Here is a 14,933-nt window from a genome sequence, read left to right on the forward strand (position 1 = left end):
TCCCCTATAATGAAAACAACATCTTTTTTGGGTGTTAGTTCTAGAAGGTCTTGTAGGTCTTCATAGAACCGTTCAACTGCAGCTTCTTCAGCATTACTGTTTGGGGGTATAAACTTGGATTACTGTGATAATGAATGGTTTGCCTTGGAAACAACCAGAGATCATTCTGTCATTTTTGAGACTGCATCCAAGTGCTGCATTTCATACTCTTTTGTTGACTATGAGGGCTACTCCACTTCTTCTAAGGGATTCTTGTCCATAGGGATTCTTAACTTTCTGGTTAAGTATTGAAGACAGTGAGCATTGACATCAAAGATACCAATATGTACACAGAACTCACCAGCAAAGACAGAGATAATTCAGTTCCAGGAATAAGGCAAATCACTAGCTGACCACTACACTAAGAGACTTCAATGACCACATAAAACAAAGAATTCAGAAACCAGTTCAGAAAAGTCTAAATAAAAAACAACAAATCTTAACAACAAACCCTGGGGAAGGGGAAGGGTGAGAGTCTGATTTCCAGAGTTGCCATGTTGTAATATTCAAAATGCCCACTGTAGCAACATAAGGAGTGGCCTCAGCAAGGTAGCGCAATAAGATGTCTCTCACTGTGCTCCATCGCTCGCCCCTGCAATAACTTGGCACACATTCTTAGAGAAAAGTACCTTTATGGGAGCTGTGGAATCCAACCTCACATGCAAAGGGACCTGGGAGAAGTCTCACCCGCCAGTTTGTTGGATAACAGGACCCAAGCTGTGGACCCTGCAGTGGTCTGTGAATCGGTTGCAGCCACTTTCACCAGGTGTTTGAGAGCTCCGGGAAAACACTATCTTAAACAATCACCCATGAATGATAAAAGTTAAAGGACAAGAGTTTTTTTAAAAAACATAATTTAAAAAATTTTTTAATTCTAAAATAATTGTTAATGAATACACAGTATAAAAAGAGGTAAACTGTGACATCAAAATCGTAAAATGAAAGGGGGGTAAAAGTGTTAAGTTTTTCATATGCAATCAAAGTTAAGTTGCTATTATATCTATGTTTTATGTAAGATTCATGGTAACCACAAAGCAAAACTTAGATTAGATAAAAAAAAAAAAAAGGAATAGAAGGGAACTGAAGTATATGAAAAACCATTATTCACAAAGAAAGACAGCAAAAGAAGAAAGGAGCAAAGGAAACACAAAACAATCAAAAAAGAATAAGATAGCATAACTAAGTCCCTACCTACTATTAATAATAATTACTCCAAATGTAGATGAATTCATTTTCCCAATCAAAAGGCATAAAGTAGTTGGGTGGAAAAAAGAAAACAAGACCCAACTACATGCTACCTACAAGCAACTCACTTCAGCTTTAAAGACACACATAGGCTCAAAGTGCAGGGAAAGAAAGTTATTTTACAGAAGTGGAAACCAAAAGAGCAGGGATAGCTACCCATATTCTAAAAAATAGGCTTTGACTCAAAACCTGTAATGGGAAACAATTAAGGTCACTATAAAATGATAAAGGGGTCAATTCAAAGAGGCTATAACAACTGTAAGTTATATGGATATAACACTGGAACATATTAAATGTATAAGTAAATGCTAATAGATAAGAGGGCTTCCTAGGTGGCTCAGTGGGTAAAGAATCCACCTGCTATGCAGGAGATGCAGGTTTGATCCTTGGGGTGGGAAGATTCCCTGTATCAGTTAGAACCCACTCCAGTATTCTTGTAAAATCCCACAGGCAGAGGAGCCTGGCAGGCTACAGTCCATAGGGTCACAAAGAGTTGGGCATGACTGAAGTGACTGAGCACACATACAACAGATATGAAGGGAGATATGAGATGGTTAGATAGCATCACTGATTCAATGTACATGAAAGTTAGCAAACTCCAGGAGATAGCATGAATGACAGGGTAGCCTGGCATGCTGTAGCCCATGGAGTTGCAAAGAGTCGGACATGACTTAGTGAGTGAACAACAAATGAAGGGAGAAAGAGAGAACAATACAATAATAGCAGGAGATGTCAGCATCTCACTTTCAACAACGGATAGACTATACTGAGAGAACGATCAAGAAGGAAACATTCCATTTGAACTATACTTAACTCCTTTAAAAATAAGCTGGGATTCCCTGGTGGCTCAGATGGTAAAGCATCTGCCCGCAATGCGGAAGACCTGGGTTCGATCCCTGGGTTGGGAAGATCCCCTGGAGTAGGAAATGGCAACCCACTCCAGTAACCTGCCTCCATGGATGGAGGAGCCTGGTGGGCTACAGTCCATGGGGTCGCAAAGAGTCAGACATGACTGAGCGACTTCACTTACTTACTTTAGACCAATGGACCTTGTAGGCATATGTATAATATTTATTCAACAGCAGAATACACTCTTCTCAAACCCCCATGGAACATTCTCCTAGAGAGGTTATACAAGTCTTAGCAAATTTAAGACTGAAACCATACCAAATATTTTTCTGGACTCTAATAGTATGAAATTGGAAATCAGTTACAGAAAGAAAACTGGAAACAGTCACAAAAATCTGGAAATTAAGCAATACACTCCTGAACAACTAAAGGGTCAAAGGAAGAAATCAAAAGGGAAATTAAAAATATCTTGAGACAAACAGAAACACAAAATATCACAATGAATAGGATGCACCAAAAGTACTTCAAGAGGGAAGTTTATAGGAAATAAATGCCTACATTAAGAAATAAGAACTATCTCAAACAACCTAATTTTATACCTCGACTTGAAAAAGAATGAACTAAGTCCAGAGTTAGTAGAAGAAAGGAACAAAGATCAGAGTAGACATAAATAAAATAAAGACTAGGAAAACCACAGAAAAGATTAATGAAAGTAAGAACTTTTTAAAAACTACTCAACAAAATAGTTTCAAAACTTTAGCTAGACTGAAAAAAAAGGCTGAAGACTCAAATAAATATCATAAACAAAAGAAGAGACATTACAACTGATACCACAGATACAAAGGATCACTAAAAGACTACTAGGAATAAAATGCCAACAAATTAGATAACCTAGAAGAATTGGATAGAATTCCTAGAAATAAATAACCAAAACAGAATCATGGAGAACAGAAAATATGAAGAGATCAGTAATGAATAAGCAGATTGAGTCAGTAATCAAAAAAGACCCCCAAGAGAAAATTCCAGGACCAAATGGTTTCCCTGGTGAAACATTTAAAGAATAACCAATCTTTCTCAAATTTTTACCAAATAATTGAAGGAGGAACACTTCTCAACTGGTAATTGGTAAAATCACCATCGTTTGGCCAAAATTACTCTCATACCAAAGCCAGATAAGGACAATACACGAACAGAAAACTAGAGACCAATACCCCTGATGTACAAACTTGCAATCAGTAAACTACCAGGAAATCAAATTTAACAGCACATTAAAAGGAACATAGATCAGAATTTAAGTGAGAGCTATCCTTGGGGGGCAAAGATGTTTCAAAACCTGCAAATCAATAAATGTGATATCACAGTAAGAAAATGAAAGACAAAAATCACATGACTAGCTCAGAAGTTGTAGAAAAAGTAATGACAAAGTTCAATATCCTTTCATAATAAAAGCCCAAAAATGGGGTATAGTGAGAACATACCTAAACATGACAAGCCCACAGTCAACAGCATACTCAATGATGAAAGGCTGAAATCTTTCCTTCTAAGATCACGAACAAGACAAGGTGTCCATTCTAACCACTCACAGTAGTGGAACACAGAACTGGAAATTCAGCACAATACTGTAAATTCTAGCCAGAGCAATTAAGCAAGAAAAAAAGAATACAACTCAAAAAGGAAGAAGTTGTTTTCACTTGCAAATGATATACAGAAAATCCCCAAGGGGCCACCCAAAAACTTAGAATTAATAAATTCAGTAAAGTTGCAGGATAATATTTCCATACACTAACTATCTGAAAAAAAAAACAGAACAATCCTATTTACAATACCATAAAAAAGTAAAATATTTAGAAATAAATTTTACCAAGAAGGTAAAATCTGTACACTGAAAACTACAAAACACGGATGAAACGGATTAAAGAAGAGACAAATATCCCATGTTCATGGACTGGAAAAATTAGTATTGTCAAAATGTCCACAGTACTGAGAGTAATCTATAAATTTTAATTACTTTCAAAATTCCAATGACAATTTCCCTAGAAACAGTAAAAACAATCCTCAAATTTATATGGAACACAGAAGACCCCAAATAACTAAAGCAATCCTGAGAGAGAACAAAGCTAGATACTGTACTTCCTGGTTTCAAATACCATTACAAAGCTGTAGTAATCAACAGTATGGTATTAGCATAAAGAACACACAAAACCCCATGGAACATAATCAAGAACAGAGAAATAAATCCTCACATATACAGTCAAATAATATTTCAAAGGGAGCCAATAATCAATGGGAAAATATAATCTCTTCAATAAATGGTGCTGAGAAAGCTAACATACTGGAAAAAAAATGAATTTGGACCCCTATCTTATACCACTCAAAAAATTAACCTGAAATGAATTTAAGACCTTAACATAAGACCTGAAACCATAAAGTTCCTAAAAGAAAACATGAATAAAAGCACCCTGACATGGGTTTTGGTGACAATTTTTTGGACATGATACCAAAAGCAACAAAGGCAAAAATAAAGGAGACTGAATCAAACTAAAACATTTTAGCATAGCAAAAGAAACAATCAAAATGAACAGATAACCTGTACAACAGGAGAAAATATTTGCAAACCATATCTGAAAAAAAATTACTATCCAAAATATAAAGAACTCATACAACTGAGTAACAGTAACAAAAACCAACCATCTGATCTTAAAATGGGCAGTTGCCTCTGTCTTCACATGGACTTCTTGTGTGTCTGCGTTTCCTTCACTTTTGTCTCTTAGAAGGATGCTTGTTATTGGATTTAAGTTCACTCAGATAATCCAGGATGATCCTAAGATTCTTAATTACATCTGCAAAGACTCTTCTTTCATAGCCAGAGGTTCTGGGGTTTAGGGCATGGGCATATTGTTTTGGGGACTACCATTCAATCCCCTACACTCCCCACCTTCCTTCCCTGAACTCAGATCCTGGGTCTTGACAAAGACTCTCTCTTTGACCCAAATTTGCTCAGGCTCCTGTGAGTGATTTTCTCAGCGAGTCCTCAAATTTGGGCTTTTCTGGGTCCTTCCCTGTAGAATCTAGTTTCAGCAAGAAACCAGTTAAGTCAGGGGAACCAGAATCTCCCCTACCCCTGATATTTCCTCTTAATAATTTTCCACCCACTCTTCCCACCCCAACCCTGCTCCTTGGCTGCAAATACCCATCCTGCATTCAGAATTGAGCCAACTTCTATACTGTGGTCTCTTTTCCTCTATTCTAATAGTTGTTTCAAAAAATAAAATTTATCTTCATCCCTTTAAAAAATAAGTAAATAAAATGGACACAGGAATTAAACAGACATTTTTTCCAAGGACAATACACAAATGGCCAGCAGTTACATGAAGTGGTGCTAAATATCACTAGTCATCAGGGAAATGCAAATCATAACCACAGTGATATATCACCTCACACCTGAGAGACTGGCTATTTTCAAGAAGACAAGAGATAACAAGTACTGGCAAGTTGGTGGGAACATAAATTGGTATAGCCTCTAACTATCTATCTATCTAGCAGTCCATGTTGTCACAGAGACTGCACACGACTTAGCCACTGAACGACAACAACAACTAGCCTCTATAGAAAACAGTACAGCAGTTCCTCAAAAAATTAAAAGCAGAACCATTATGATCCAGCAATTCTAGTTCTGGCTATCTATCCAAAGGAAAGGAAATCAGGAAAAAGAGATATCTTCACTCCAATTTTTATTGCAAAATTGTTCACAGTAGCTAAGGTATGGAAACGATATACGTGGCCATCTATGGATGAATGGATAAAGATGTGCCATATATGTATGTAAAAAAATATATGTGTGTGTAAAATACATGTATGTAAAAAATACACACACACACAATGAGAACATCTCATTTCTCAGCCATGAGAAACAAGGAAATCTCACCTTTTAAGACAAACATGGATGGACCTTGAGGGCATTCTAATAAGTGAGGTAAATCAGAGACAGACAGCTACTGTATGGAATCACTTATATATGGAATCTACAAAAGCTGACCACAAAGAGCTTAGAATGGTGGTTGCTAGGGACTGGGGGAAAAGGGGAGATGTTGGTCAAATTGCACAAACTTCCAATTATATAATGAAAAACATTAGGGGATCTAACCTATAGCATAGCAATTATAGGTAACAATACTGTACTATATACTTTAAAGTTGCTAAAAGAATAAATCTTACACGTTCTCACTACAAAAAAGTAAACGGCAATTATGTGAGGTGATGGAGATGTTAATCCTTCTGTGGGAATCACTTTCCAATATACAAGTGTAACAAATCATCATGTTGTGTACCTTAAAGTTACACAATGCTTTATTTCAGTCACTGGGTTAGCCAAAAAGTTCATTTGGGTTTCTATATTCCCAAACTGGAAAAAAACTAGTAGAATTAATTCCTGAAGAAGTTTAGTTACTAGATTTAGGCAAAGACTTTAAATCATCTATCTTAAATATGCTTAAAGAACTAAACCAAATCCTATACAAAGAACTAAAGGAAACCATGAGAATGATGTCTCATCAAATAAAGACTGCCAATTAGAGGTTATTTTTAAAAAAGGAAGCAAATAGAAATTCTGTAGCTAAAGCACAGTAACAAATGAAAAATTCACTAAAGTGGTTCAACAGCACATTTAAGCAGGGAGAATGAATAAACTTTAAAAATATATAATGTTAGATGGTAATATGTGCTACAGAGAAAAATGAAGCAAACTGTAATAGAGAATATGGAAGGTGTTCTGATTTTAAAACAGGATGGTAGGAAGACTTCACTGAGATGGTGGTTTTTAAGACTTAAAAGAAGATGAGGGAGCAAGTCATAGAGACAACTGGGGACATAGCTGCACAGAGGCCTTGGAGCAAGAATGTGCCTGGCACTGTCTAGGAAAGCAAGGGTGTCAGGTATCTAAAATGGATTGAGTATTAGGGAAAGACATGTGAGAGGTGGTCATATGTTTGATTTTGTACACACTACAATCGATATCCAGTAGAGATGTTTCAGTTCAGTTCAGTCGCTCAGTCGTGTCCGACTCTTTGCGACTCCATGAATCGCAGCACTGTCCATCACCAACTCCCAGTGTTCACTCAGACTTGTGTCCATCTAGTTAGTGATGTCATCCAGCCATCTCATCCTCCGTCGTCCCCTTCTCCTCCTGCCCCCAATCCCTCCTAGCATCAGAGTCTTTTCCAATGAGTCAACTTTTCGCACGAGGTGGCCAAAGTACTGGAGTTTCAGCTTCAGCATCATTCCCTCCTAAGAAATCCCAGGGCTGATCTCCTTGCAGTCCAAGGGACTCTCAAGAGTCTTCTCCAACACCACAGTTCAAAAGCATCAATTCTTCGGTGCTCAGCCTTCTTCACAGTCCAACTCTCACATCCATACATGACCAGAGGAAAAACCATAGCCTTGACTAGATGGACCTTAGCTGGCAAAGTAACATCTCTGCTTTTGAATATGCTATCTAGGTTGGTGATAACTTTTCTTCCAAGGAGTAAGCGTCTTTTAATTTCATGGCTGCAGTCACTATCTGCAGTGATTTTGGGGCCCAAAAAATTAAAGTCTGACACTGTTTGCACTGGTTCCCCATCTATTTTCCATGAAGTGATGAGACCGGATGCCATGATCTTCGTTTTCTGAATGTTGAGCTTTAAGCCAACTTTTTCACTCTCCTCTTTCACTTTCATCAAGAAGCTCTTTAGTTCCTCTTCACCTTCTGCCATAAGGGTGGTGTCATCTGCATATCTGAGTTGATTGATATTTCTCCTAGCAATCTTGATTCCAGCTTGTGCTTCTTCCAGCCCAGCATTTCTCATGATGTACTCTGCATATAAGTTAAATAAGCAGGGTGACAACATACAGCCTTGACATACTCCTTTTCCTATTTGGAACCAGTCTGTTGTTCCATGTCCAGTTCTAACTGTTGCTTCCTGACCTGCATATAGGTTTCTCAAGAGGCACGTCAGGTGGTCTGGTATTCCCATCTCTTTCAGAATTTTCCACAGTTTATTGTGATCCACACAGTCAAAGGCTTTGGCATAGTCAACAAAGCAGAAATAGATGTTTAGAAGGCAGTAAATATACAAGAAATCACGTAATTTTGGGAGTTAATGGTCCTTAAAACCATGAAACTGGATAGGATCACATAGGCAGAATACAGATGGATAAGAGACAGAACCTCAGGTTAAGCACTAAGCCACTCCAATACTTGGAGGCAGCAAAAGAGAAGGCACCAGTCAAGGGCACCAATGGAGGACCAGGAGGGTGGCTTGGAAACTAAGACTGTTGTCCAATCTTTAAAAATCTTAATGCTGTGGGAAAATACTCACCATAGGTTACATATTGGGAAAAGCAGCACATGAAACACAACGTTATTTTTTTTATCTACATGGTGAAAGCTGAGGATTACTGTTATTTTCTTCTTTATAATTTTCTTTTGAGTTCTTAATTTTCAACACTGAACATGTATTATTAGTTTGATGCAAATGTAATTGCAGTTTCTGCATTGCTAAAATCTGCTGTTTGATATCAGAATACATTCTAAAATAAGTGTCATTTTGTTATACATCATTTTAATGTGCTTTTCTCGCTTTATATTTTTTTGCTAATGATTTATTTCTTGCTGTTTATTTTATATTTATTTTGGACTATGGAAATGATTTTAGACAAAAGCATATTTGAGTGATTTTCTTATTTGAGTTCAAAATGAGTTGTAAGGCAGCAGAAACAACTCTCAACATTGACAATGCACTTGGCCCAGGAACTGCCAAGGAACGTACAGTGTAGTGGTGGTTCAAGAAGTTCTGCAAAGAGGACAAGAGCCTTGAAGATTAGGATTGCAGTGGACAGCCATTGGAAGTTGTTAACAACCAACTGAGACCAATCATTGAAACTGATGCTCTTACAACTTCACGAGAAGCTGCCAAAGAAAATGTTGACCATTCAACGGTCATTCAGCATTTGAAGCAAACTGGAAAGGAGACAAAACTCACTAAGTGGGTGCCTCATGAGCTGACAAAAATTAAAAAAACAAAACAAAAACACAACACATTGTTTTTTGGATTAAAAAACACACACACTGTCTGGATGTTTATGCTACAGGAATAAACAAACTTATTTCTTGTTGTCAAAAATATATGTTGATTGTAATGGTTCCCATTTTGATTAATAAAGATGTGTTTGAGACTAGTTATAATGATTTAAAATTCACGGTCTCAAACAACAGTTACTTTTGCGTCAATCTCATTTGAAAAGACCCTGATGCTGGGAAAGATTGAGGGCAGGAGGAGAAGGGGATGAAAGAGGATGAGATGCTGGATGGCATCACTGACTCAATGGACGTGAGTCTGAGTGAACTCCGGGAGTTAGTGATGGACAGGGAGGCTTCGCATGCTGCGGTTGGTTCATGGGGTCGCAAAGAGTCGGACACGACTGAGTGACTGAACTGAACTGAATACTTTTGTAAACATTCTGACAGATTTATTTGAAAATAAATATTGGAAGGTGAAAAAAATCAATGAGCTTGAAGATAGGTCAATTGAGATTATCCAGTCTGAAGAGCAGACAGAAAAAAGTAAATGAAGGTTAAGAGTTCTGTGGGACTTCATCAAGTAAACCAACATATACAAAATGGGAATCCAAGGAGAAGAGAGAAAGGCAAAGAGATGATTTAAAGAAATATAGCCAAAACATCTCAAATTTGACAACAGATATGAATCTACAAACCCAAGAAGCTCAATGAATTTCAACAGGATAAAAATACACAGATTCACAAAAAGACATAATCAAAATTTCCAAGACCAAGACAGAATAATCTTGAAGGCAGCAAGCAAGATGTGATTTGTTATATACAAGGGATCCTCACAGCTGATTTCTCATCAGAAACCACAGGGGCCAGAATGAAGTGGGAAAACACATTCAAAGTGCTGAAAGAAAGTAACTGCTAATTAGAATTCTATATCTTGCACAATTAATATTTTCTCAGATAAAAGCTGACAGTTTGTTGCTAGTAGACCTGCCTATAAGAAATGCTAAAAGAGCAGATATGAAAGGATATGCCATAGTAACCTGACTCCATATGAAGAAATTAAGAATACCACTAAATTAAGTATAAAATGCATAATTATTTTTGGTTTGTAATTCCTTTTTGTTCTGTGTGTTTTATAACTATAAAAAAGTAAATTCTACATCTATGTTGATAGACACACAATATATAAAGATGTAATCTATAACAACAACATAAAGTGAGAGGAAAGTACTATATAGGAGGAAACTTTTTGGCTCCTCTTAAAACTAACTTGGTACTAATTTGAACAACTCATTAATGAAGATGTTGTAATACACAGGGAATTCATAAATAACTAGACAAAAGATAAGACAAAGAAATATAAGACTTGAACATTAAATCAACTAGACCTAACAGATATATACATATATATATATATATGGAACAATCTGCCTAACAAACAGCAGAATATACATTCTTCCAAAGTACAAATAATTAACAGTCTCTCACTCAGACCATAGGTTAGGCCACAATACAAACCAAGAAACTTTAAGAAAAAACAATAAAATCGTACAAAGTATCATATCCAGTGACAAAGGAAAGAAATTAGAAATCTGTTAACAGAAGGAAATCTGGAACATTCACAAACACATGGAAACTAAACAATATACTCTTAACAAACAATGGGTAAAAGAAGAAATCAAAAGGGAAATTAGAATATTCCTTAAGATGAATGAAAATGAAAACATTTCATATCAAAACTCATGGGCTATACCTTATGTGATAAAACAGTATACAGAGGGAAATTTACAGTTGTTCATTGCCACCATTTATTGCTAAGAAAGAAAAATTTCAAATCAGTACCCTAACAGTCCAGCAAACTAAACCCAAAGCAAACAGAAAGAAGGAAACAGTAAAACTGGAGTAGAGATAAATGAAACAAAATAGAAAAACAGAATCAGTTAAATTAAAGCAAATTTGGACGATACAACAATATTATAATTAGGCCATAGAAAACCTACAATGGCCTCTAAGTATTCAAGTAAAAGGAACAGTTCCAAGTCTCACTTTATATCAAAAGCTAGAAATGGTTAAGCTTAGTAATTCTTACATGTTACATCTATTTCTGGAAACTTTCCACTATTGTTACTACACAACTTTAACTTCTTTTAGCTTTATAAAAAAAGGCTAATACCCAATAGGAAAAGTACTTCCTCATTCAATTTTCAATATTTTCTTCATGATTCCCCAGACTTCCACTGAAGAAATAAGAATTTGCTGAAAACTGTGAGGATAAGGGATATATAGACACTTGATGGTACTTAGGGGTGACAGGTAAGTCAAACCAACGATCTGAATTTGCAAGACAGAATAAGCTTGAAAGGCTATACATCTTCACAATTACTTTCCCTCTGTTTCTTCTCTTGTCACAACTACCTGGTTTAGAATACTTCTACTATTACTGTCACCCACAAATCTTCCTATGTTGTGTGATCTAATAAGACTCAAGCACCAACAACAAGAAAGTTGTAAGCTGGGATCCTTAAAAGATCATGTCAAGCCAAACTTGATTCATGAAAGTCTGTGATGTTGTGACATTTCTGTGATGTTACCATTATTAAATACAAAGAAACATTTCTCACAAAATTATGTAAAGTTAACATGGGAAAACAATGGATACTAGTACATTAAGTAAATAAAGCAGGATATAAAGTTACATATATGCATTCAGATATGTAAAGAAATATGCCTGAAGACTAAGAAAATGTACCAAAATGATGAGCAGATACATACATCATTATAAATTTTCTTCTGTATATTTCCAAAATGTTAAAATACTGAGCACATAATTTTATTATGAAAAAAATATATGCCACCAACAAGATAAATCTATGGAATGTTTAAGATTCCAGGGTACTTATCAGTACTACTCACAATAACTAGTTCTTCATCCTTGTAATTATGCATATATATCACTTTCTCAACTACTATGTGAGCTTTTGTTTTTTTAAAAAAGAACACGTTTTATACTAGATCCAGCACAGGATTAGTCATATACTTCTTGAATGTTACCAAGTGGAAGATGTGGATGTGGATTCAAGGAGCCGGGTTCAGGCTGACACCCAGATTTGGGATAAAAACCATAATCAACCCTATAAAGAGCAGATATCACATCTCACACTTTATCAGAGGCTAAAAGTTCATAGGCTTTTCCTAAAAGTAATGTAACTTCTGAATCTCCCTGTCCTCACCTACCAGAGTCTCCATGTGATCCTGGCAATTAAGAACACATAGCATATCTGATACTACCTCACTAGATGGGATTTGCTAAAGAATGGGTATGTATTCAGTCATCAGGGGAAACGGTCTTGATGCCTTTGGGATGGAACTATAAGAATCTGGTAAGATTCTGTAACTTTGCCCAATAGGATAGACGAGACCAATGTTTTCAAAGAATAATCCTTGGACCAGTAGCCTCACCTGGAAACTTGTTAGCAATGCACATTACCAGGCCCTAACCTATGCTTTAATAAATCAATTTTTTCCATGCATGGCCAAGTCTGAGAACCAGTATCCCAGACCTTCACAAAAACCAAACCAACTGGCTTTTAACAGATTCAAGACTTCTTGGAGTACTTCTGCTACATTTTCAGTTCAGTAGTATCTGTGCATATTAACAACTGGCTCACATCAACTGGGTTAACTGAGTCACTAAAAAACTTCAATGAGAAATGGTTAAAAAAAATCTCATATTTGCAAATCCAAGAAAATATGCTCAAATTTTAAGGGATGCTACATCTAGATGAATAACTGGTGATTATTCTTTTTCTAGTTTCCTATATATCCTAGAATTTTTATAAATGTGTTATATTTATAATCATGCAAAAATGATTTTTAAGTAGCCACACACCTAAAATTAGCCTGAAACTCGAGCTTTATGACTCGTGAGGTAATTATTTATATTCTGCTTTTATTAATAAAAAGTCAGTCCTATCAATTTTCTTCCAAGAAACCTTTCTAGCAATGGTTCTCTCACTCAAATCTTAGTTATATATTTGTCTCTAGGAATAGTAGACAACAGTTTGACTAAGCTGAACTTTTAACATGAGCGTTTTTTGCCTTCAATAACAATTACTACCACCACATCATAGCACTAAGAACCCTACATTTTATTTTATTCTGAAAATACTCTTAAGGTAGATATAACTAAATTCTCAGATGAAAAAATTGCTATCAGAATAAGGTAGGTAGGCCAGGACTCAAAATCCAGATTTTTGCAGCCAGTATTTCCTTCCAAGTAGAATCTGATTCTAAACTTTTCTTCCAGAAGAGAAGTGGCATTTTTGAATTAAGACAGATTCTCTTTTGAACAGATATCCATGAAATTCAATCAAAATTACTTCATAAAATTGAGAATACTTCCTAGGATTTTTTGGGGGGAACTTAGCTTCTAAATGGTCCCCAATAGTCCTACTTAATTAGGCCAGTAAAGTTAACTTAGGGCTTCCTATTCATTTTGACACTGCAAGAAACACCTGTGAAAAGGAATAATAGGGTCCAAATTTCGTGCTGTTTTAACTCTTCACCCATGACTCACCTCTGCCAAATGCTGCAGCCGGGTTAGCAGTGGAGTTCTCTTGTCAGATCCAAGACGTGTGATATAATTTGATCTTTTGCTAAACACATACAGAAGGTTGAGGACTGCCAGCACCACTTGCATATCAGAAGAAGCCAATAAAGTTGTCAAGTGCTACAGGGGTCAAAAAGGTGACTTTGAAAACTTGAAATGCCAACAGAGTAATAGATTTACCAACAATTACAAAGTTATCAAGAAGTTTAACAATATAAAAAGATTTGTAAATATTTGAGCACCTACAACATGCAATCTACGGAGAAGGCGATGGCACCCCACTCCAGTACTCTTGCCTGGAAAATCCCATGGATGGAGGAGCCTGGTAAGCTGCAATCCATGGGGTCGCTAAGAGTCAGACACAACTCAGCGACTTCACTTTCACGCATTGCAGAATGAAATGGCAACCCAGTCCAGTGTTCTTGCCTGGAGAATCCCAGGGACGGAGGAACCTGATGGGTTGCCATCTATGGGGTCGCACAGAGTCGACATGACTGAAGCGACTTAGCAGTAGCAGCAACATGCAATCTTATGCTCAAGAAGCTTACAATCTGGCAGCATGAAAGTCCAATTTAAGTTTAAAAAATGTAAACAGTAGTTCAAAATTACATAGTCATCTCCACAGCAACAAACCAATGACAAGAGACGAATGTGGCATTTTAATACAGCAGAACTCAAAACATTAACTCTCCAACTAGACTAAAAGTAGAGTAAGATAATTTTTGCTCCTTCTGTATCCTTTACAACAAATATAAAATTGGAGTTAGATAAAATACAGGGTTCTTTATATAGAAACTAAAAATAACAGTCGGTGGTACTTAAAACTGTTACAGTGTATTTAACAATAACTCGAGTAACTATTTTTGTTTTTTAATACAATAAAAATTCACCAATATACTGAAACATTTGGTTAGTAGTGTTAAAATCAGTATGTAATTTAGCTAGAAATGAACCAAAGTATTTCTGACTGCTGATTATCCAGAAAGCTATGGATTTCCTTTTGCAACTTATTTATTTCATCTTCAACAGATTGCTCATTTCTCTTAAGCCATTTACTTTCTACCTGTTTGTTCTGATTCTGGTTCTTTAATGAAGACAGGAAAAGTAACATAACAAACAACAGGGCACTATCAATAG

General features: G+C 36.2%; 1 protein-coding gene across 7 annotated transcripts in view; it reads right to left on the reverse strand.

The window, feature by feature from the left end:
• HUWE1 (HECT, UBA and WWE domain containing E3 ubiquitin protein ligase 1) overlaps positions 1 to 14,933 on the reverse strand; it is a 154,064-nt gene that overhangs the window by 95,317 nt on the left and 43,814 nt on the right. For all 7 annotated transcript variants that reach the window (XM_040266005.1, XM_040266002.1, XM_040266003.1 and 4 more), the window contains one exon: positions 13,764 to 13,916. In XM_040266005.1, the coding sequence (XP_040121939.1) occupies positions 13,764 to 13,916 (153 nt within the window). The remainder of the gene's footprint in view (positions 1 to 13,763; positions 13,917 to 14,933) is intronic.

The sequence above is a fragment of the Oryx dammah genome, unplaced genomic scaffold (assembly GCF_014754425.2).
Source record: "Oryx dammah isolate SB20612 unplaced genomic scaffold, SCBI_Odam_1.1 HiC_scaffold_23, whole genome shotgun sequence".
NCBI lineage: Eukaryota > Metazoa > Chordata > Mammalia > Artiodactyla > Bovidae > Oryx > Oryx dammah.